General features: G+C 36.0%; 1 protein-coding gene across 1 annotated transcript in view; it reads right to left on the bottom strand.

The window, feature by feature from the left end:
- usp6nl (USP6 N-terminal like) overlaps positions 1–21477 on the bottom strand; it is a 65544-nt gene extending 44067 nt beyond the window's left edge. The window contains exons 1-2 of the mRNA XM_058772997.1: positions 21297–21477; positions 11035–11120 (exon numbers count right to left, since the gene is read on the bottom strand). Of these exons, the coding sequence (XP_058628980.1) occupies positions 11035–11038 (4 nt within the window). The 5' untranslated portion in view covers positions 11039–11120; positions 21297–21477. The remainder of the gene's footprint in view (positions 1–11034; positions 11121–21296) is intronic.
- Positions 21478–26615: the final 5138 nt, after the last annotated feature.

Genomic DNA, 26615 nt, shown 5'->3' with positions numbered 1-26615 from the left:
CTTACAGCTCACAGTACATGTCAGAGCAAATGAGAATCATGAGGTCAAAGGAACTGCCTGAAGAGCTCAGAGACAGAATTGTGGCAAGGCACAGATCTGGCCAAGGTTACAAAAAAATTTCTGCTGCACTTAAGGTTCCTAAGAGCACAGTGGCCTCCATAATCCTTAAATGGAAGACGTTTGGGACGACCAGAACCCTTCCTAGAGCTGGCCGTCCGGCCAAACTGAGCTATTCGGGGGAGAAGAGCCTTGGTGAGAGAGGTAAAGAAGAACCCAAAGATCACTGTGGCTGAGCTCCAGAGATGCAGTCGGGAGATGGGAGAAAGTTGTAGAAAGTCAACCATCACTGCAGCCCTCCACCAGTCGGGGCTTTATGGCAGAGTGGCCCGACGGAAGCCTCTCCTCAGTGCAAGACACATGAAAGCCCGCATGGAGGACTCCAAGATGGTGAGAAATAAGATTTTCTGGTCTGATGAGACCAAGATAGAACTTTTTGGCCTTAATTCTAAGCGGTATGTGTGGAGAAAACTAGGCACTGCTCATCACCTGTCCAATACAGTCCCAACAGTGAAGCATGATGGTGGCAGCATCATGCTGTGGGGGTGTTTTTCAGCTGCAGGACGACTGGTTGCAATCGAGGGAAAGATGAATGCGGCCAAGTACAGGGATATCCTGGACGGAAACCTTCTCCAGAGTGCTCAGGACCTCAGACTGGGCTGAAGGTTTACCTTCCAACAAGACAATGACCCTAAGCACACAGCTAAAATAACGAAGGAGTGGCTTCACAACAACTCCGTGACTGTTCTTGAATGGCCCAGCCAGAGCCCTGACTTAAACCCAATTGAGAATCTCTGGAGAGACCTAAAAATGGCTGTCCACCAACATTTACCATCCAACCTGACAGAACTGGAGAGGATCTGCAAGGAGGAATGGCAGAGGATCCCCAAATCCAGGTGTGAAAAAATTGTTGCATCTTTCCCAAAAAGACTCATGGCTGTATTAGATCAATACAGTGCTTCTACTAAATACTGAGCAAAGGGTCTGAATATTTAGGACCATGTGATTTCAGTTTTTCTTTTTTAATAAATCTGCAAAAATGTCAACAATTCTGTGTTTTGTGTGTACATTGAGGAAAAAAATGAACTTAAATGATTTTAGCAAATGGCTGCAATATAACAAAGAGTGAAAAATTTAAGGGGGTCTGAATATTTTCCGTACCCACTGTATATACATGAGATTGGGAAAGGTTGTATGGACCTGTGTGTGTGGCTTCCTATAATATAATGAAGTATAAACTATGTCAATCTAAGCATCTGGGGAAGTGACTACGTAAAGCGGAATTCACAAGTGAGTGAGCAACTGTCATTTCACTATCATGCACCTATGAGTTCATGTGTACCTATGAGTCACACATGCACACCCTTGAACCAGACATGTGCAGCAAAGTAAGAAAATTCTTAAAACTTGATCAACACACATCAAAAACACACACATAACAGCTCATAAAAACACAGACTACAGTGCATTCTGGGATTGCCTCAAGAAGACATCACAATTAAGCTGCCTACCTTTCAGAAGATCTTGCACATCAGGAAAGCTAGGTTTTATACAGTATTAGAGCTTATGTGTCTCATCCTACCTGTAAAAAAAATAAAAACTACTTCCCTTGTCAAGGTTAGAGCTGTGCATGTGTGTGTGTGTACATAGCAAAAGGGCACAGGATCCATTTCCTCATGTTTCACTGTTTACCATGAAATGTAATCACATTCCTGAGTGACTTCCTTCCTATGATCATCCATCTAGTTAGCTGTGCAAACACACCCACATGCTCAACAGGGGCATCTGGGTTTGTTTGATTGTTTGTTTATTTATGTTTACTTACGTTCAGTATTATAGTGTAAGAATGACAACTAGTCTAGTCTACTACTAATAAAATTATAATCAAAAAACACTTTTTAAAGAAGTATTTACCAGAATTTATTTAAGAGAAAAATGTAAATGTGCAGTATTTCTGAAAAAAAAAAAAAAAAAAAATTTTTTTTAAATATAGTTTAAAATGCATCTGTGATCAAAGAATGTTTAGCATCATTACTCCAGTCTTCAGTGTCACATGATCCTTCAGAAATATTATTTGCTGAAACATTTCTGATTACCGCTGCTTCATATTTGTGTTCAGAATTAATTTTATATATAACGATGATATGTAGGAATGTAATAATGTGGCAATGGTTTCTTAAGATCTCCTTATGCTTCTGATGCTATTTGAACAAGCACTGTGACTGAGCCGTGCGTCAGCAGCGAACGCTGTCTGTGATTGACTGGTTCTGTCTTTCAGCATTTGCGTGTGTTCCGATGAGCAAGAGAAATAGCTCTATCCAACACAATTATTCGCTAATATAGTCTATTTTTCCACTTAGAAGCTTATTTTCTGCACCAAGTTTCTTGATAAATAAAATTAGTGGTTAAAAAAAATGCACTTTAGAATCGATATTTTTATATGAGGATTGATCCTTTCGATACAACATCAGTATTGAAAGTATCGATACTTCAGGATCGATCTGCCCATCCCTACTCCTGTGTTTGCATAGATTTATTAATGATTTACCTTTCAGATCTGATGAAATGGCGCACGTTGAGTTCCCAGATGAACGTTATAATAAACCCAAACTCACAACAGCATGAAGAGAAGGAGTTTGAGTCACTCCACACATGTAAATGATAACAGATCCTGTGGAACTACTGTGAAGAAAAACGAAGTCAAGGATTTTTAAAAATCGAATAGTCGAATAAAATTGACGAATCGCGACAGCCCTAATTTCAATGATTATTTATTACTATTAAAAACAGATCTAAACAAACGCCAAATGTTTAGTATCAAATTTCAGTGAGTAACTCATCCTGCATTTTTTAATTATGAATGTGAATAACACCTGAAATCATGAGGCTTGTTAAAGAAGAGGTGTGATTTTATTTTTTTAAGCAATCTGAATTCATTTTCACTTGGCATAAAATAAAACTGGCAAAGATCCCACACACTTACAACGAAGCAGGAATCCGAGTCATATCTAGAGACTTGGAGCTCTTTCAGATTGGACCAGTAAGCAACTACTAATTCCTAGCTTTTCTATGAATGTCAACAAGTAGGAAAACAGCATTATGCTTTTGTCAATGATTCATAATTAAATGTTAATCTGATGCTGAACGCAGGCTAATTAGTAGGATGTTTAAAACAGACAACATAATTATCATAATATTCAGAATTTATAATAAATGCTCCATTTTCTCTTAGCATTCTACATGCATTTGTGGTCGTATGATCCATAAAACCAATCTTCTGTCAGCAGCTGGTAAAGCCGCTCTGCGTCACAGTACATTATCACTCACATCAATCATAAATTGTGACCAAATCTTTTATAGATTAAGAGACATTTCATGCTGAGGGGGGAAAATTAAACAGCATCTTTCTCCTTTTTATACCCTTCATCTCGTTTCAGGTTCTTTTTTCAGTCCATCCTGGATGAGACATTTCTCTCATTAGTGCTGCCACTCACAGGGGTACGAGCAGGGGGTAATGAGGCTAATTAACTCAACAGACACACACAAACACACTGACACACACACACACACACACACACACACTCTCCCTCAGTATCAAAACAACTCACAAGCAAGGTCAAAAAATAGTCAGCACTGCCAATACTCTACATAAAAACAGTGGTTGAAATTAGATCCGCAGAAACAGGGAAGCTAATAAACAGCCTGTTTGCGTTCCCTGGGTTATATTGTCTTCACCACATCCTCAAGAGTGGCCGAGGACATAGACACGCACGCACACACACACACACACACACACAAACACACACACACACATGCACACTTCTCCTGTGTGGTTGTCTGGTTATTTCAGGTGCCTTTACCATCACTGGCCTTTGTGTGATTTGTCTATTTCTGTCCTGATTGATGTTGAAGATGAAAGAATCGAGACCGTGAGGTGTAGAGCACTAGACGAGTGAACAACAGAAGAAAAATGTGGAGAGGTGTAGGAAGTGGGGTGTGTAACTAGCCTCAGACTTTAAAGAATACACAAATAAACCTTCAAGGCTTGATTCCCAGAACTCGTAGAGCTTTTGGTGAGAAGTTTGAGAATCGCTTTAAAGAATAGCTCACCCAACAAAAAACTGTGTCATTTCAAACCCGTAAGTTGTTATTTGTCTAGTGGAACACAATTATCGCTTTTGGTATTGTATACAGAGAAAATTACCTGGTGTTTTTCATCTGACAAATGGCACTCTGAGAAATCTAATCGAATCTGGATGAAAATGTCAGTATCTCATTTATTTCTGTACTGCGTTAAACCTAGTTCTCATTGTGTGACTGTCTAGTGCACCTTCATTATTAAATTCTTTTTGCCAGCATTAAATATAACAGTTGGTGGTTCAAGCACTGCTGGCTTCCTATCGCATGCAAAAATTGAACCAAATCATATGGAGAGTCCAGGAATTGGTCACTATATTAGCAGCAGTTAGCTGGGCCACAGCTCTGACAAATGGCTCACATTTTTTTGCCATAGTTGCAAATGAATAGTTAATTGAACAGGATATTTTGAGTGTATATCATTTGTCCATTTTAGAAAAACAAAAGAATGAATCATCCAAGAGAAATTCCAATAGCCGTCCAAAATAATCAAAACTGTCGAGCTGCAATATCAAAAGCCAAAACAGTTATTTCCACAAAAATTAGAAAAACATTTCTCTAAAATATGGGAAATTGTCTTTTCTATTGTTAAAAAAAAAAAAAAAAAATGATTTATTGCTTTACAGATGTTCTGGAGGTGCCACTTATGCAATGTAATGTAAACTGAATTTTAAAAAAGAAGAAGAAAAAAATAAAAAGGATTTTTTTTCAACTTTTTCCTTGCCCTGCCAGTATTTTCACTAGCCCTGCCACAAAAACTAAAATAGCTGCTGTTATCATTGTTTTTGACACGTTATCTTTTATTCTAATAAATAAGCTTATATGTCACCAAATGTTTAGATATAATTCTCGATTCTAATTTCGATACCACAGCAAAAACTACTAGCCTAACAAATAGAAAGTTCATATATTATTAAAGACAAGTAAACAGTCAGTAAATAAAAACAAATAAACAATAGCACAACTGAATATCAAATATACAAATGAAATGATGCTTTAGGAAAGACTGGCTGAAAGAAAATGAAAAATTCAATTGCTGCCAGCAGGTGGCGCTTACGGAACAGCAACAATACAACGTTTCCTTGGTTATTACTGTAAACAAAGCAGCGCAGCCCTTATTAACACTAACATTAGTTTAAATGCATTATACAGAGGTAGGATGAAAAGAAAATGCCATGTAAACTTTTCCGAAGATAGTCAGTTCCCCACAGAGATGCATTCATATAAAACCAATTCCAATATTTTATTTTATAATATTTTAATATATAATAATATATTCCAATTCAATATTTAGGATTTTCTTCCAATATTCTGCATATCAGTGAGTTTGCGCTGCATTCTACTGTATTTTCTTCTCTTTGTGTCCATCTTCAGCATCTCTGGCCTCTGCTAATGGTCCGTTTACACACTTCGTAATATTTCCACACAAATGACATTTTGAAAAATGATCGCAGTGCAGTGTGTGTGCCCTGAACAGAAATCAGTTGAAGTAAAACAAAATGTCCAGTCGACCGGTAGATGCATCTGTACTACACTGTATAAATTAAATATAGATTAATAATTGTTAAAACTACAAAGTTACTAGCCAAGATGGGTATTTTGACATACTTTTGTATGTATTTGTCTGTTTAAGCACAAGAATGCACACTGTACACACAGAACAGTGCGAGTATTGAATGTAGTCGTCTTTGCTTGAATGCTTTAACACGTGTTAACAATGATAAACTTAGTGACGATGCAGCAGTGACCACCTCTATTATATAAAATAAAACTGTGGGAAATGTATTTTGCAATGTATTTACCAAAACAATTAACCTTATGTCATCAATTACTCCCCCTCATTCAGTTCCACACCCATAAGCCTTCATTAATCTTCAAAACACAAATGAAAATATGTTTAATGAAATCTCAGAGATATCTATCACACCACTGATTCCTCCAAAAAACAAGTCTTTGGTTTATATGAACATATTTTATTTCATCTGCTGTTCAGCATATTTGATATGCTCTATGAATGTGTGTGGATCAAAGTTTATATGTGAACAAAACCCTAAATCTCTTCATCACAGGTTTCTTCAAAAAGCTCAATACTATCATATATAATACTTTTATAACGTCTTTATGAATTTTTGGAAGCATCAACGTTTTTGAGGAATTTCAGGAGAGGGACAGAAATCACTCAGATTTCATTAAAATATCTTCATTTGTGTTTCAAAGATGAACAAAAGTCTTATGGGTTTAGAACGACATGAGGGTGAGTAATTAATGACAATTTTCATTTTTAATTTAACCACCCCTTTAAGCATGCAAGAAAAGGGATCAGAATATACTATTTCAGTTTGACTTCCTCTGTAAGTTTAGTAACATGCTGTCAAAGTACAATCAAGTTAGGGTCAATGAGCTGTCAGATCACTATAATTCCCTTTACTGAAAAAGAAAAAGTCCAGCTGGCTAGAGAGTATGTAGCACCATTACTGTTGTTTACTGGTTTGGTGTGGACTCCACAGGGGACAGACTGTGTAATCCAGTTAAATCTCTCAACTCAGCCGTCCCCCGACATGGCAGCTGACCAATCCAATCGCCCCATAGTCGCCACAGCAACTGCACACACTTAAATACACTCCGGTCCTCTAAAACACACCATCTGTGAGATTACATGTCAAACTCCCATAAAACCCTGTTCTTACAGCAACTTACTGAAGGATCGGAGTTGATCTGATGTGTATCAGGGACGTTCTTTAACTAGATTTCATGAAGCTCAAGCTAACTTCAAATCAGATTTGTAGAGCAATGTATCAACAAATAAAGCAGTCATGCTATGAAGTCTCAATACATTTACTTAGTGTCACACCCGGTAACCTCTGCTCTCATCTCTGATCTCTGTCTGTGCACAGAACGACACACTAGTTTGTGCTTATTTCTTATAGAATAGAATACACTGAATATTGCTTAAGTAATAATGTGCAAAATGTCACAATAAATGCAGCATGCTACATTCTTGTAACATGAACTCACTATACCAAGTTTTGATTAGCAGGTGTCATCCAGTTATTAAGTTTAAAAAATATAAAAATATAGGTAACACTTTATTTTAAGGTGTCCATAATACAGAGTAATTACCTAGTTAAGTACTTAATTGTAGCCGTTGTACTTACATGAAACAAAATTTACTTACCTGTACATGTAACTAAGTTATGAAACAGCCTGTACTTACAGTTTGTAATTATGTAGATGTAATAGGCAGCTACTGTTACACATATGTAACAGACCGAGTTTGTTACATAGCTACTTACAGTCATCGCCAAATATATCATCACCCTTGGTAAATATGATCAAAGAAGGCTGTGAAAATGAATCTGCATTGTTAATCCTTTTGATTAATGATTTACCTTTCAGATCTGATGAAATGGCGCACGTTGAGTTCCCAGATGAACGTTATAATAAACCCAAACTCACAACAGCATGAAGAGAAGGAGTTTGAGTCACTCCACACATGTAAATGATAACAGATCCTGTGGAACTACTGTGAAGCAAAATGAAGTCAAGGATTTTTAAAAATCGAATAGTCGAATAAAATTGACGAATCGCGACAGCCCTAATTTCAATGATTATTTATTACTATTAAAACAGATCTGAACAAACGCCAAATGTTTAGTATCAAATTTCAGTGAGTAACTCATCCTGCATTTTTTTAATTATGAATGTGAATAACACCTGAAATCATGAGGCTTGTTAAAGAAGAGGTGTGATTTTACTTTTTTAAGCAATCTGAATTCATTTTCACTTGGCATAAAATAAAACTGGCAAAGATCCCACACACTTACAACGAAGCAGGAATCCGAGTCATATCTAGAGACTTGGAGCTCTTTCAGATTGGACCAGTAAGCAACTACTAATTCCTAGCTTTTCTATGAATGTCAACAAGTAGGAAAACAGCATTATGCTTTTGTCAATGATTCATAATTAAATGTTAATATGATGCTGAGCATGAGCTAATTAGTAGGATGTTTAAAACAGACAACATAATTATCATAATATTCAGAATTTATAATAAATGCTCCATTTTCTCTTAGCATTCTACATGGCCAGAGGACTGGGATGGCCATAGCAGAAGCTTGTATTTGTGCTCAGTGACCCATTTTTGTGTTGTTTTTGAGGTTTGTGTTTGGATTATTGTACGGTTGGAAGATCCAAACATGGCCCATTATAAGATTTCAGTCACTTATAGATTTTTTATCTGTTGGTATTTGATAGAATCCATGATGTCATGTGTCTAAACAAGATGTCCAGGACCTCCAGCAGAAATAAAGGCCCACAACATAAAAAATACAGCAGTATATTTCATTGTACAAATGGGGTACTTTTTATCCCTGTGTTCACCAAACAGATCTTGAGTGTTTGCTGCTAAAAAGCTCATTTTTTAGTTTCATCTGACCATAGAAGCCAGTCCCATTTGAAGTTCCAGTCGTGTGATAACTGAATATGCTGGAATTTGTTTTTGGATGAGCGAGCAGAATTTTTATTGAAACCCTCCCAAACAACATGTGGTGATGTAGGGGCTGTTTGACTTTTTTTTTTTTTTTTAAGGTTTTCTGACACCGAGACTCAACAATTTTCTGCAATTCTCCAGCTGTGGTCCTTGGAGAGTCTTTACCCACTCAAACTCTCTTTCTCACCGTGCATTAGGACGATATAGAAACATGTCCTCTTCCAGGCAGTTTCGTAAAATTTTCTGTTGATTGGAAATTCTTAATTATTGCCCTGATGGTGCAAATGGGAATTGCCACTGCTTTCTTTTCTTAAAGCCACTTCACTAATTTGTGAAGCTCAATTATCTTTTGCTGCATAACAGAAATATATTCTTTGGTTTTTCTCATTGTGATGGATTATTAAGGGAATTTGGGCTTTATTTTCTCTCCTATTTATATTTCTGTGAAACAGGAAGCCATGGCTGGATAATTTCATGTTCATAATCACTCTGGAGTGCTCAAAATTGTGAATATGAATGGAAATATACTTAAGAGATATCTTACTCATAAGAATTTCTAGGGGTGCCAATAATTGTGTCCAATGTGTATTTGAGAAAAACATTTATTTCATAATGACATTTCCCCCCCATTTTAAATTCTTATTATCCAATGAAAGGTTAGATTTTTGTGAATTTTTTAAATGAAAGATCAAAAGAATTAACAATGCAGATTAATTTTCACAGCCTTCTTTGATCATATTTACCAAGGGTGCCGATATTTTTGGCCATGACTGTATGTAACCAAAAGATTCTTACATATGTGTTGCAGACTTTATACAACGTAATTATAAATGTAAGTACACAGACATAAGCTACTCAAAATAAAGTGTATCAAGATTGTACTTGTGTACTTCATGTGAATCAATACTGTACACCTTATCCAGCTGCACCTTAGTTTGATTTAACTCACCAGTACACAGCTAAAATACATGTAATACATTTCTAATTACATTACAATTACATAATATTACACAAACATAAGCTACTCAAAATAAAGTGTATCAATATTGTACGTAAGTGTACTTCATGTGTGTCTATACTGTACACCTTATCCATCTGCACCTTAGTTTGATTTAACCCACCAGTACACAGCTTAAATACATGTAATACCTTTCTAATTACATTAAAATTACAGAATATTACACAGGCATAAGCTACTTAAAATAAAGCGTATCAAGATTGTACTTAAGTGTACAAGTAGCTGTGTAACAGACTCGGCCTGCTACATATGTGTAACAGTAGCTGCCTGTAATTACAGGCTGTTCCATAACTTAGTTACATGGTAAGTACATTTTTCATGCAAGTACAACGGCTACTACTAAGTACTTAATTAGGTAATTAATATGTATTATGACACCTTAAAATAAAGTGTTACCAAAATATATTTTGTATTTAAATTCCAATTTACTTTTTAACATTTAAAATGATTGATTTTATTTGTATTTAATTTGGACAAATTGGTTTAGAATTATAAAATTGACCATTTATTGGTTATTGGCCATAACATGAAAATAATTATTAGCTCATCGGAATATAACCATTAAAACAATGAGTGAAGAAGAAAAGCAAAACTACTACTTTTGATCTTTATTTTGACTAACAGCACCAAGTTAAATGGTATAAAATTGCCAATCTTACAATTCTATTTCATTTTGTCTATTTCAAAGTGCAGGTGTCAACCACACACAAATTATACTTAGAAGCAAAAAAAAAATATTTGCCACAGGTGGACAATTTTATAATTCTGTATAGTATCTTACAATTATTTTCTGATTATATACCGTATATATATATATATATATATATATATGGTACCATATTTATCATATTATATACCATTATATATTTGCAGAATTTTTTCCCTCCCTTTTCAAATCTCATATTACATTGGAAAGGCCTTTATTTTCAATAAAAAATGGAGGAAATAATTAAAAAGCTGAAAATAAAGTATTGGGCAGGGTTAGGGTAGGTGTAGGGAGGGCTTTATTGTCCCAAAAATGTGGCATCCATTTAATAATTCAAATTATAATTTACACTCAATACGTCATTATTGCATACTGTTTTATAATGTACTACAATACTGAGGTGCAGATAATTGCCACTATTTGCATTAAGTAGTATAAATAGCAGAAAATTCTGCTATTTTAACAGTGTAAATAGAATTTATAACTATTTGCACAGTGTAAATAGCATATATCGCTAAGAAAATATGCTATTTTCACATTTTTTCTAATGACTATTTACACTTAGTGCAAATAGCCTCTATTGCTACCTACACTAGAGAGTGTTATGCTTATGATATATGTACTCACTCATACTGGGATGCTGGGAGTTGGTAGGGGTGTGTAGTCCAGGTGAGGTTCTTCTCAACAGCTATCCTCCTCAAGGCACTCATGACCTGTACACATACAACAAATACACACAAGCAAAACACAAAGGCCATTGTGAATGCTCATGTAAAAATGACAAGCAATTGCTGTAGAAATAGATACTAGAATTGATACTAAGAAAAGCAACAGAAAATCTCACAGAAAACCACAGCATTCCAGTCAGCCAGCCAAATGTGGTGAAGCAGTGCTATCTAACTCCCAAAGAAAGCAAAGATAACATTCCTCCATCCAAATCAGACGTGATCCAGGAATTGTAAGCAGAATGATGAAGCAGATAATCCATAAAAAAAAGCCCAGTCACTAAACAGGTTTCAGTTTTCATATCAATGCCATTTACAAGTCTGTGAGACAATGCTATCACTGTGTCATAAAAAAGTAAAATATTTGGGCACTAAAGACTTATTAAATACTTAAAAATGAATGGATGATATTGCCATCATGTCCTAGCAAGAGCTTTTCTCATAACTAACTATGACCAACATCTTAAACCCTGATCTGCATCATTTAATCATGGCAGTGATATACATCACCAAATAGTAATTTGGTTTGTCAAAACACCAAATTGTTGTAAATTGAACAAACCAGTTTTCCTTTTCCCTTCATAACACTGCAAAACAAAATTCTAACTCAAATTTAGAACTACTACATGTATTTGTTATATATATATATATATATTTATTTTTTTTTATTTTTTTTTTAATGCCATGGTTATTCTTTGGCTACTCTAATGACAAAAAAAACATTTATAAATTTAAAAATAGAAATGAAATATTTCAGACTAAATTTGGATGAACTTGATTAAAAAGCTGTTCAAGGGTAGTTACATTTACAATATTCGAAATTTATCAGATGCTTTACAGTGCATTCAGGCATTTTTTTATTTTTTTTATCATGTGTGTTCCCTGGGAATTGAACCCATGACCTTTTGCGCTGCTAACGCAATGCTCTACCACTGAGCTTTTTTTTAGATCGGCCTTTTTAGAGACCACCAATCAAACATTCCAAAGCGATTATCGGCCGATAATGATCGGTACCTGATCAATCGGAGCACCCCTAAAGAAAATGAAGTCTATTTGAGAACTATAGATCAGATGGTCACGTGACGTGCTCATGAACCTAGTCGTACTTGACTAGAGCTCCGTAGGTCTGGCTCCTTTTTGCTGATTTTTTTCGTTTTATCCCTTAATAATACTTTCCCTGATGGCATACAATCGGAAACTAACCAAGGTTCAGTGGATGATCCTCGAAAACTTTGGAATGCAGTTAAAGAATTTATAAGGACTAACTCAATTTCATACGCCTCTTTCCTTCAGAAAAACCGACACAAAAAGATAGTTGAACTGGAATCACAGCTCCAGAATCTGAGTAGAGACAATCAACGTTGTTTCTCAGACAATACACTCAGTAAAATCATGGCGGTTAGGTCCGAACTCAATTCATTACTGTGATCCAGGGCAGAATTCCTGATTCAAAGATCCAGGCAGAATTATTATTTTCAAGGGAGTAGACCAAGCCACCTTTTAGCTCTAAGATTACGCAACAGTGAAAAGTTGGGCTCTTAATCTGGGCTCATTATGACAGACCCAAAAGACATTAATATCTCCTTCCACTCTTTTTACTCTAACCTCTATACTTCTTCTGCTGATGGTGACCCCGACTCTTTTGCATCTTTGCTGTCCAACCTTGATTTGCCTAGGCTGTCAGATTCAGATTCGGAATACCTGGCTGAACCGATCACTCTTCAGGAGCTGGAGTCAGCAATCCGATCCATGAACAAGGGGAAATCCCCAGGCATAGATGGTATTCCAATCGAATTGTAAACTACTTTTTGGTCGGATTTGTTAGATATGATACAGTTTTCAGTTACTCAAGGCTCATTTCATCCATCTATTAATATAGCTGTTATTTCTCTCTTGTTAAAAAAGAGATCAAGATCTGACTTCCTGTTCTAGTTATCGGCCACTTTCTTTGATAGGACTTTAGCATATAATTTAACATCAGTCCTATCTCGTCGTCTAGAGAAATTTATGAATAGGCTAGTTCATCATGACCAAACAGGATTTATTAAATCTCGCTCAGCTTCAGATAACTTGTGCAGGTTATATCATATTATTAATTCAACAAATATTTCGTTCCCCTCCCCTTGTGCAGTATTATCTCTAGATGCGATGAAAGCTTTCGATCAGCAAGAATGGAAATATTTATGGAGGTTCTACAGCATCTGGGTCTAGGATCGAGTTTCATAAATATGATAAAAGTTCTGTATGCCAATCCAGCAGCCACTGTTCTCACAGGTGCTGTTCGCTCTAACCCACTCTTTATACATCGAGGTACTCGTCAGGGTTGCCCGCTTTCTCCTCTGTTATTTGCCCTATCTTTGGAACCCTTAGCTCAAGCGGTCCGACAATCTGAAACTATTTCTCCCATAAATATACGGAATACTCATCATCATATTTCTTTGTTTGCTGATGAGATCTTGCTTTTGGAGAAGCCGTCACATTCTAATCCTCATGTGTTGAATTTATTTGTATGAATGAATGAATGAAGCATTAATATAGCACTTTTATTGTGTATTGATATACACCCAAAGCACTTTACAGTCATGTGGGGGGTCTCTTCTCAACCACCACCGGTGTGCAGCATCCAGTTGGATGATGCGACGGCAGCCACAGGACAACGGCGCCAGTGCGCTCACCACAGACCAGCTACAGGTGGAGAGGAGAGAGAGTCATAGAGCCAATCAAGTGGATGGGGATTATTAGGAGGCCATGATTGGCAAGGGCCAGTGGCGGGAATTTGGCCAGGACACCGCGGTTACACCTCTACTCTTTACAAGAAGTGCCATGGGATTTTAATGACCACAGAGAGTCAGGACCTCGGTTTAACGTCTCATCCGAAAGACGGTGCTTTTTTACAGTATAGTGTCCCCGTCACTATACTGGGGCATTAGGACCCACACAGACCGCAGGGTGAGCACCCCCTGCTGCTCTCACTAACACCTCTACCAACAGCTACCTAGTTTTCCCAGGAGGTCTCCCATCCAGGTACTGACCAGGCTCAGCCATTCCAGGTACTTGACCATTTTGGATCTCTCTCTGGGTTTAAAATTAATTGGAGTAAGTCGTGTTTACTTCCCCTCAATTCTAAAATTGATTCCATGTCCCTTTCTATATCTATTCCATTGGTTCAAAACTTTAAGTACTTGGGGGTAGATGTTTTTCCTTCCTTGCAGGAAATCGTTTTAAAAAACTATAATAGTATTCTATTAAAAGTATAAAAGTATCCTCAGATTTGGAAAATTGGTCTCATCTTCCTACTTCTTTTCAGGCTTGTATATCGGTGATTAAAATGAATGTTCTCCCATGTATTAATTTCATTTCTTCCATGATTTCTCTCGCTCCACTGGTTGGCTACTGGAACAAACTAGATGCATGTGTTTCACGGTATATATGGGATGGGAAACGTCCTCATATTAAACTGACTAACTTACAACGATGTAGATTACATGGAGGTCTTTCTGTCCCTAATTTTAGACTGTATGCTCAAGCCTTTTCCCTCCACCCTTTATCAGTTTGGTTTGATCCTGACGCTTCTGTGTCTTGGAGAGCAATTGAGGAATCTATTGTTTATCCGTATAAATTGAAGCATCTTGTTTTTTCAGGGGTTCCGCTTAGGCAGTGTAAATCTCGGTTTGGTCCCATTATAACCCTCTTCCTCTCCACATGGAGGGATGTTGAAAGACGTTCACAACTAGTTACAATATGGCATAGTCTTTCGCCTATTTTCCACAATAATAACCTTTTGTCAGGCAGTACTCCATTTCGTTGTCCGCAATGGACCCATAATAAAGTAAACACTCTGGGAGATATCTATGATGATAGTGGTTTAAAATCCTTCCAGAATCTCAGAACTCAATGTAATCTGCCAGGCACCTCCTTCTTTATGTATTTGCACATTAGATCGGCCCTACGGGCGTATGGGGTGCCTTGGAACTCTCAACTGCCTGTTCACCCTTTGTGCAAACTAATCCTTCCTTCTGAGGAATCTCCCTCCTCTGCTTCAGTCATCTATCTCTTTCTTCCTGAGCATTCATACAAACCTTTATCTATTACAACCGTTTGGGCTAAGGATCTTAATGAGGATGTGCAAGTTTTATTTTCGGATCAGGTATGGGGTAAGTTTAAATTGTCTTCTAAAAACCCTAATCACCAAATGATTCATTGGAAATTGCTGCATAGAGTTTACTTGACTCCAATTAAACATTTTTATATGAATCTGTCATCTTCTCCTAAGTGTAATCTCTGTTCCCAAGGAGTTTTAGGCACGTTTTTGCATTTTTTTGAGGAGTGCCCCTCTCTCTCACCTTTTTGGACTCGGCTCTGACAGTACCTATCATATTTGTTGGGTACTGAGATATGTTTGACTCCACGCTGTTTTTTCATGAATGACTTTTGGGACTTCACCTTGTCCATCCAACAAAGATGTTTACTGTTAGCTGCTCTCACAGCAGCAAAGAAATTGCTAGTCAACCGTTGGAATCCTCCTCACACAATGGAACCTGGCCTGTGTATTTGTTGGACATTATCTCGATGGAACTCTCTCTCTTGTACATGGATCTAATGTGAAAACTGTAAACTCATGGCATTCAGCTTTTAATGTTGTGTCATCTTTTCTAAAATCTTTGTAAAAATTATTTGATTGTTATTTATTTATCTATTAATATAAATTAATTTATTTGTATTATTATTTATTTTATTTTTAAGTCTGCCAGTGGGTGGGATGGGTTGGGGTGGGTTCTAAATTTGTAAAACAGTTGTTAACAAAAAGAACTATAGATCAGTAATAATTTTTAAATTATTATAATTATTACTATTATATCATTACTGTGATACATGTGATTCTATCTGGAATAATTAATGATAATTTTAACATAAATAAACGAAAGTACAAATATAAACTTGAACTACGAACATGTTTCACAAGGATTTTATAAACTGATATACAGTATATGTGCGTGTCTACTGGGGGCTATTAGCAAACCAACGGAAATTGATTTTCTAAATTTCCAATTTTACTTTTAGTAAAAAATCTGAAGTCTGTAAATATGGCTCAAATACCTTCTTAAGTAAAACTCTATGGGAATTTCCACAAATTATATCATCCACCTGGCAAAGGTAATCTGATTGGTTATAAAAGTATCAGCACACCTCCTCAACAGTCAGAAACTGACATGCCAACCAGCTCAAACAAAGAAAGGTATTTTTTTGTTAAGTATCACAGGAAAGTCAACACTCTTCAGGAACTCAACCAAAAATGGCTTACTTATTGTCTCTAAACATTGAGCTGGGATAGGAGGGAAAAAATAAAAACAAAAAATAAAAAGCAGCTTAAAAGCTTTAAAAAGTGGTCTATAAGACCTCATGAAAGCTTATTTCCCCACCCTGCACCAAATACAAACACACACACACACAGTGATGATATCGGGACTGTAGTGTCAGGTTCGCTGTCATGACCCATGTGAGAGAGATAACCGCTACTCCCACCCTTCCTGCCTTTTCTTATTTTATCTGTCTCACTCCTTCATTTAGGATGACTAATAACCCCTCTCACTTACACACCACCCCTGCCTCCTGCAGTCACCATTCACCATAGTAGAGTAATGATCAGTTTCATTGTGTTTGTATGTGGATGATAGTAATGGGACTGCAGTGAGAGGAGGTAATCACTGTAATAAGATGCAAACCGGGCGGAGGTGACAGGAAATGTTAAGGGTCGACCCGGGATGGGAACAAGATCTTTCATCACATGCTTGCATGATGAGCAAACTTTGAGTTAAAGGAATAGCTCATCAAAACATGAAAATTCAGTTATTATTTACTTAACCTAACATAGTTCCAAACCTCAGTCTTTACCACACAATGAAAATAAACAGTGACCAAAAATTATAAAAAAACACTATTAAAGTGTCATAAAAGCAGCCCATACCAGTCTTATTTTAGAATAACTGATGATGGTTTTTATTAATTGAATTAGCTTCTTGAATTAGCTTTTATTTTTATATTTTTATTTTATTTTATATTTAGTAATTTCACTTTTTATATGCCTACATAGCTTTTTTCTCACTTTGATTGTTTTTGTAAGTTATTAAATTAAATGAACTTTGTTAAATGAAAAGTAAAATATTAAAAAGTTTTTTTTTTTAAGTTTTAGTTGACTACAATAATCCCATTCGATATCTTGTAGACTATTGTTGAAGCAGTTTATAGTATTTATTATACTATAAGTATTTGAAAGTCACATATAGTGCAACCTGAAGTCACTAAAAGTTAACTTAAATATTTGTAAACTTAATAATTATGTTGATACGTTATGATATTTATGAATTAAGAAGTGTAGCCTATTTGTAAAAAAAAATTGTGTGTGGGAGTTTACTTTGAAAAGTATAATATATATATATATTTTTTAATGATTTCATGTTGCTTTTTACTTGGTTACACAACATGACATTTGTAGAGTCATTTAATTTGCACTGTTACAAACTGTAAATGTTTCTCAAAGCCATATGGAACCAAAATGAATACAATTTACATGAACGTTGCATAGTTGGGACTTATATTGACCAAAGCGGGGAGAAACGTTTTAAATGAACAGAGGCATACATTTCATTCTGTTTCCTCACACAAAGCTACTGTTTTGTAATACTGAGTACAAGTTGCACCAACTTTTATCATTCTTTCTTCTCCTTCTTTCAGTTTGTCTGGTCACTGTCTGTTGTCATTGCATGTTAAAGTGTGAACAGTCTTCAAAACATTTTTTGCCTTCCATGGAAAAAGGAAAGTCACATGGGTTTGGAATAACATTGGGGAGAGTAAATGATGACAGGATGTTCATTTTTGCGTGAAGTACCTTTTTTCAGATTGCATGGAAGTCAAAAAGACAGTGAAAACACCAGCCAGGTGAGCAAGAGAGAGAGGGAGAGGGAGAACTCTGGAAAGCTGGTCTTAACGCTGGGATTACTGCGGCCATATGTTCACATGTTCTGTGCTGTCAATAGCACGACACAAAGAGGAACAACCATAGAAAAGTGAACTTAACCTAGTACATTCAACACAACCACATCATATTTGATTTAACATCTGAATATGTGTGCATATTTGTGTGTGGGCTGACCGCCTCGCTTTGCACCAGACCGGTTCTCTCAGTACCAGCACCGGCCGTCCCTCAGAAACAGGGCAACAGCTCAGGAATGTGAAGACCTTTAGCGCTGTGTCTTTATGCAAGTGGGCCTCTTTTTTGTTTTGTTTTGGCAGTTAGAGTAGTCTCATTTTGGGCTATATATTGAGTATTTGTAATAAATTCTGTTATTATTTAGTTCAGAATATAATTTGGTATTGATATACTTTTTGTTGCCCATTGCAAGGTCATGCTAATAGACGTTTGTGTGAATGTGGGTATTAAAATTCTATATTAAATTCTAATATTAAGATTCCAAGATTCCATTGTGACTAAAAAAGCAAAAATGAAACTTCTACTTCTACTGCTATATTACTGCTTTTGCTTTGAATCAGCTACAACAGCCGTTTGGGCGAATTGATCTGGATTGATTGAAAAACCCAACAAAACAAAACAAAAAACAAAACAAAATAATAAATGCAAAGCAAAATAAAAACAAACAAACATGCAAATCAAAACACAAGAGAAGAGAAGAGAAGAGAAGAGAAGAGAAGAGAAGAGAAGAGAAGAGAAGAGAAGAGAACCATACAAAACAAAACAAAAACACAGAGCAAAGCAAGGCAAAACAAAACAGAACAGAACCATACAAAACAAAACAAAACAGAACAGAACCATACAAAACAAAAACACAGAGCAAAGCAAGGCAAAACAAAACCATACAAAACAAAAAATGAAGAACAAAACAAGACAAAACAAATCAAAAAATGCAGAGCAAAACAAAGCAACAAAAAACACCCTGTTTATTGCAAGCAAATAAATAAATAAAACACATAAATATTGTTAACTATATTACTCATCCAAAATGGCAAGTAACAAGACAACAATGGCAATGTGTGTGTGTTTCTGGGTTGGGGGAAGTGTTTCAGAAAAGTAATAACTGCTTCCTACACCAGCGCCCACCAGAGAACTGTCTAATACCAGCTATGAACGCTTTGCTCCATTTTGTTGCCATGGCACATCCTCCCCCACACACAGGAAGTGATTTATCCTTATCTGTGGGCTAAACCAGTTGAGTTCCTCATCAGCTCTCCTCTACCTCTCCAGCTGAAGTCATCCATCAAACATCTATGTGTTTCAGCTATTAGATTGCCTCTTACTTCATTCACAGCAGTTAGCAGAACAATAAAGGCTTCAGGGATGCTGCTACTGTGACTGTCTGGGGGTTTCAGATTGTTTGAAGCTGCATTTTCTTTTTAATAGCCTTAACACAAACTGCAACATCATTTCATCTGGGACAGTGCTGTAAGATTTACACACAGCAGAAAGAAACGTATCGTTATCTTGTTTTCAAGTTAAAAATAATAATAATAATAATAATAAATTATATATATATATATATATATGTGTGTGTGTGTGTGTGTGTGTATAATATTATTTTTTATTATTATATAATAAATTAATTAATACATTATAGATAGATAGATAGATAGATAGATAGATAGAATTATTCTTAAACTGAATGTGTTTTTAATGTGTACCATTTTTACTTACTGTTTTTACTGTGCATATAGTACATAGTATCTGTTACCCTATTAATCAGCCACATAATTGCATTCATAGTAAATGCACATTATTTTGAGGGAATCAAATGCATTGTACTAAAATGTTGCTGTTGAAGCACTCTGCATAACCAAAATTGAAAGGTTTACTATTTAATAATATGTTATGTTCAGCATTTACTAATATACATATATGAATAATTTGTTCTTGACCACTATATTGACCATACATAAAATATGTATAAGAATCTGCAATGTACTCTAGTTTTAACTCTGTCTGGCCGCTAATGCACCACAATTTCCCTCATGAGATCAGTAAAGTACATTATTATCTAATAAATTCTATCTAATCAATTGTTTGCACATTTAAGTACAAAATCTAATCGTTTTAAGCATAAACACGAATGCAGTTTGTTTGCCATTGTTTGTTTTTTTTATGATACTTCAAGTAGGCAAATTTCTTGCAAATTTAACTCATGTACTGGACGTTGTTTGCTCTGGATCGCACATGTTGACTTACAGCTGTGAAAGCTGATGTTGGTAGGGCTCTGCTCTATATAAGAGGACAGTGATGTGTGTGGTCAGCACATGCGCATGTGCACAGCTCAGCAGAATGTGAGACATGAAAACACACACTCACCCAAACCCTTTAAATAGGACCAGCACTGATTTATATAAACTACACTGACAAAATATATCAATTATGATCAATTAGTAATGTAATATACTTAAGCAGTGATTCATGAGGCGAGCTGTGACAGCATCATAAAGATCGTGTGCTAAAATGATTATTGGTTCTGGAAGTATTTCCACATTTAGACTATTTACTTTGTACTTCAAAGTATTTAAAAAAATACCACTGTAAATAATCAGAAACATTAGTACTTTATAGTAAGTGGAAATATCAGGAAGCTGACTTACCTATTTCAGTGTTATCCTACAGTACAGTATGCTGGATGGATAATGATTTAAAACCCGAATGCATTTGTATTGTGAATTTCAAAACTGAAATTCTTCGCATCTCCACAAATTAATGTACCAAAACATTTAAAGGCATTTGGGACACCTCGTGAAAGACAGTGCGCTCAGCCAATCAACGCTCTGCATCTGTGTCCTCAGCCAATCAGCGCGCGTCATTTGTGTTTATGAACAGCCCATCAGCATCAATCCTGCTGCTGGAGGCCACCCGAGCGCTTGGCTCGCTAGGCCCCATTGAATACAATAGTAAACAACTTTAGAGTAAATAACGCGGTATTTCTCTCTGGAAGAGTTCATAAACATATACAATCAAGCATATTGTCCTATTTCCGGGATTTAAATTCCCTTTAACTGCCTCGGTTGACTCTGAGGGGCTCAAACTGCCCCGCTAGCGCTACTTTAGCACAGAAAACAAACACAACTTCACCCAGATTAATATCTCCCGATCACAGTTGATCATTAATACGCGTTTACCTTCGTCGCTCGCGTCCGCGCTCCGCTTACATCCCTTCAGCCGGTTCTGTGGCGTAAATGCGAGCGGAAAACACGCATTGTCCCGCATCAGGAAGTCCGCGGTGTTCCCGCTGAAGTGAGTGAGAGTGAGCGAGTGAGTGCGCTCGCTATGGAAACCCCTGCAGCAGCAGCTCAGGTGCTCGCGCGCCGCCCGCCAAACACTGCCCACACTATCACAGTGCACTAGTAGTCATGCAGTTACTGTACATACATACCTGAGTCTTGGGTGTAATGTGATGATAACTGTGATTTCCAGCCCTTCCTGTGCATTTAATTTCAGTTACCATGTATTTAAGGTGCCCAAGTTCAGCATAACTTCACGAGACTATTAATATTAATTTTTATTCATATAAATTGTGTTATGAATAAATTATATCAGGTTATATATGTCAAGCAAAAACATCTTGTTTTCTTCTGAATCTATATCATGCATGGATAAAGCAACACAAAATAGTGATAGTGCATATACATCCAAAAATGTATCCAAAGCGACTTACAACAAATATATAGGCTAATATTTATTGTTGTGACTGATGTTTCTGAACTTTTGTGTTTTAATAAATGGTTGTTGTTTTTATAACTTAATGTTGTCTGTCTTGGTGTGTTAGTTTGGTTTATACTTGTGTCATGATAAGCGTTTTACTTTTTACAATTTAAGAAGTAATGAGTCCATCTGGTGGCCAAAGTATGTAACTGCACACAACTCTCTCACTTTTAAAACACGGTTACACTTTATGTTAGTGCTACAGTGTAATTAATTACACACAGGGGCGTCATGCACTCATAATGTTTTTTTTTTTTTTTCATTTTACAGAGAGCAAAGAATATTTACATTATCAAAGAACATTTTCATTCAGTCTAGCCAGAGTTCAAGCATTCTCAAAAACTCCCGTTAAAATCACTGAAGCTGTTTACACTGTGAAATGAATATCTTACTTACATTCGTATGCACATATGCACAGGGGCGGATCTACCGGCGTGGCACGGGGTGGCAAGTGCCACCCTAAGAAAAAGCTGTGCCACCCCACCTGCCACCCCAGAATTATCACAGAATAAAATATAAATGTAAGCAGTGCTTCATGTGCTACTTTTCAGCCGCGGCGATGACCGCGCGCGATGGTTGCACGCGCACGCAGCGCGCCCAGCGTAGTCGGCTTCATTAACAAATGAGTCTTAAGAATCGGTTCTTTTTGAGTCAAAAATACAAAGCGCAGCCCATTTGTTCGTGAATCAGATACTGCTTTTCGGTTTATTCAGAAATCCTCTGAGAAATCTAATCCCGTCCGGATGTGTTCTGAGATTCATCCCGTAATTGTTTGGTGATCCGATTCTCCGACCGCTCGCTCCACTTTCATCATGGATATAGAGGCCTTTCTGCCATATCGGACGAAACAATAACATGAGCCGATCACGAAAACTAATAGCAGAGTTAGGTAAGAATCTTGTATTGCAGTTTTCTCTGTTGTTAATTTAATATAACTGATTTTAGTTGGCCCATTTTCCCAAACCATTAATTCAGTTCTCAAAACAAAGACACATTTCTCAAAAAGTTTAACAATGAGATTAGGCAGCAAAACTGATGACACCAATCAGAATCTCTGCATCCTAACAACGGAGAGAGCTGACCGAATAATATACATGGGTTTTATACTTACACATTCAATATAATTACAGTACAGTACCAGTACATGATGGAAATTTCACTATTCTATATGTACAGTAAACTCTAGCACATGTTGTACACCTTCAAACGTGTGACTGTCAAATTTTATCTGTAACCATCTTTTATGTGTACTGCATGTTTGCAGAACTGAGAAATGACTGCCTAGAGATATAGTCTTGTGTCAGGAGACCAGGAAACTGCTATAGTACTGTACACTGTAATGAAATTTGACCAAATGTGCAGAGGATGCTGAATTTACTTTATTTTATTTTATTTTGTACTGTACTGTATTGTGGTGCATACCAAGTTCATATACAATTCTTTGGTATTTTAACTTTTCTAGTGTTTTTCATCTACTGCAAGATTACTTTCCAGTAGTAAAATGAAAATTATCCGTTCCCAAAAGTTAATTGCTGAATTATTATTATTATCTGTAATTTAATTTATGTTGTATACTGTAATAGACATGATTGAGCTGCAAAAATAATTGAATCCTAATAAGAGCTTTTTGTTAAGTGTTATTGATCTCATGAGTGTTCACTGGGCAGGAAAGTCATCTGTGTATTTTAATTGTTTGTAAGCATTTAAGAATAGGCTACCTGTAATAACTAGATTGAAAAGTTTGAAAGACAATTTTTATGCTGGCTTGTCTTAAAGTCTTATTTAAGAAAAATAAATAGTTTGGTCAGTTAGATGTTCTAGATGTTTGCTAAAGTGTTGCTAGTTGGTTGCTAGGATATTCTGGGTGGTTGCTAGGCTTTTGCTATGCAGTTGCTGGGGTGTTGCTAGACTATTGATAGTGTTCTGGGTGATTACAGACATTCCCACCTCTGGTAATAACAGAATGTCTTCTTTAATTATACAAGCTCAGAAACATTTATAACCTGTTGAAGTTTTTCATATTGTGTATTGACTTGGTGCCATGATGGATATTGAAATGTTGTTATTTATTTTTCATTTTAAACAGTATAGATGATTACTTAATGGTAATGCAATATTTGTGAACATAACTGTGCACGTCAGACAATAAATCCCCAAAATCTTTGCATGCTTTGGTGTTGCCACCCCTCATAGACCCCATGCCACCCCTTTGCCACCCTAAATATTATTTTCTAGATCCGCCCCTGCATACGCACTTTGTTGTTACTGATGAGAGAATTCGCCAGATAATTCAGTCAGCGAGCAAGTGAACAGCGATGACTCATCTGAACGCCTCTGATTGGCCATTGCATTCATAAGCTCAACAGAATCGTGTGTGATTGGTTATAATGCAACGCTGTATAAACACGTCTCTCTTTGGCTCAGAGCCAGCCAGCAAACGCACATTTGAATTTAGCAGCTGATGCTGTGCTGCACTGAACTATCTAATCACACCGGTGTGATTGTATCAAATATTTAAAAAAATTATTAATCGGCTATTTTTTGTTCTTTGGAAGCTGCATTCAAAATCCACTTGGCTCAGAAATCTGAGAGGGCACGTGCCCCACTTTGAATGGGCATGACGCCTCTACACAAATAAGTAGGGTGCAACGGGGCTAAAGGCCCACCTTAAGAAAAAATGTTCTATTTACTCCGCCTAAAATGTATAATTGCAGAAAAAATATATACGTTGTATAGAATGGCAAGAGGGGCCTTTTACCCCACACACGGGGTAAAAGGCCCACCAGCATGGGCACACGCTATTGATACAAATACTTCAGCTAAAATAATGTTTTAAAAAAAATAATGTCTAAGTTAATACTTGTTCAAAACAACCACTTTAGCAATGTTTGTACTATTTTCTGCTTATTTTGAAAAATAAAAGTATTAATTTTTGTTCAATAAATATACTGTCATTAAAATATGTTAATATCAAAAGTATATTTTAAAATACAGAAACAAAATCATTTTAATAAGTAAAGATTCTGAAAGTATTGAAGGAGATCCAATAATAATTGAATATATATTTACAGTAGTAACATCAAATTATATTTTATTATATGATATGATTAATATCCTGGTTTTAAATATGATAGTTTCATTCTAAACATGGTGATTATCTCTAATATGGACACCCAACCTAATATATGATATTTACCATCTGAATCTAACCATGTCATGTCAACAAATGGAAAAGTCAGCCATTTATTAATTATCATGTTAATTATTGTGCGCCTTTAGCCCCAACAGCAGGGGCGCTTTTTACCCCAAATACCATACTTTCACATATTCTTTCGTTATTGAAAAACTGTGGGGAATTAAACTAAAATCTTAAACATAGCTGAAAATCATAAAGAAGACCTTTGTCTCAAAACATATGCATTAATTTGAGCGATTCTCATTTTCTACTTAAATCTACAACATTTAAAAAACATAAAATATTAGATCAAGTAAGCACAGAATCAACTTTGCGCTGCTGCGCGCGATCGCGTCAAAGATCAGACAAATATACACGTGCATCTTGAAAAGCAGATGTTTCCAAAAGTGTTACGCCATGTTTTTGTGATCTAGTGGTTTAGATGAAAATAATATCAAAGGCGCCTTTAGCCCCGTTGTACCCTACTATTGCTTAGTATTAATTAATATCTACTTAATATAGGGTTAGTGTTTGGGGTTACACTTTATTTTAAGGTGTCTTTGTTACAGTGTAATTATACATTTAAGTACTGAGTAATATAACTACATGTTCTTAGGCTACTATATGGTTAGGGTTTGGCTTAAGGTTACTTGCATGTAATTATGCATAATTTGTTGTTATTATAATAGTAAGTACATGCAACGTGTAACAAGGACACCTTAAAATAAACTCTTGCAGTGTTTGGATTAAGTTAGTTGCTTGTAATCATACATGCAGTGGTGGAGGTCACGAATTACAACTCACCTTACTGTAATTAAGTCGTTTTTTCGGGTACTTGTACTTTTTTGAGTATATTTTTAAAGCTGTACTTTTACTTGTACTTAAGTACAAATTAAGCAAAATAATCAACTTCATTACTTTTAATCACAGTTCGTTACTGAGTACGCCCACAATTTGAATTGATATTCAAACCATTGACAAAAAAACAATAGGATTTTCCCATAGGCTTTTGGATTATCGCAAAAAATAAGGTCTGTGTTCAACCATAGTTCATGAAATTTACACGTTTTGTCCATCAAGATAATCTTGACAAGATAATATAACTTTGACGAATTCTGAAGCCGAAATAAAAGCGCCAGAACTGAGCTATAAACGAACTACAGCACCACGGTCGCTCGCCTTCTGCGTCACCACCAGCGCGCTCCCGAGAAGTGTTTCAAACTTATTTTTAACATGTTCAGTGAAGGATTTACTCTGTGGATGAATTTTAATCCACGCTACAGGAACCGTTTCATGAATAAATACAAAACTAGAGACAAACTAAAACTGAAATGAGACATTAGTAATAAATAGTATAGTGAATAAATGAAATAATCATAACTAAAGGACATTTAAAGCACGTATTTCGAAATAAGGTGCATTAAAAGTCAATGAATCCTTGATTAATATGAATATTTAAATTAAAAACGTATCCCCGCGTATTTAGGATTGGTACACAAAATGTTATTTTATCCGTGCTTCAAGGAAATCCTCAATCTATGTTTTCTAACCGCTTCATGTG

The sequence above is a fragment of the Onychostoma macrolepis genome, chromosome 04 (genome assembly GCF_012432095.1).
Source record: "Onychostoma macrolepis isolate SWU-2019 chromosome 04, ASM1243209v1, whole genome shotgun sequence".
Taxonomy (NCBI): Eukaryota; Metazoa; Chordata; class Actinopteri; order Cypriniformes; family Cyprinidae; genus Onychostoma; species Onychostoma macrolepis.
Note: the sequence above shows the minus strand (reverse complement) of the source record. Positions and strands in the feature narration are given on the sequence as shown.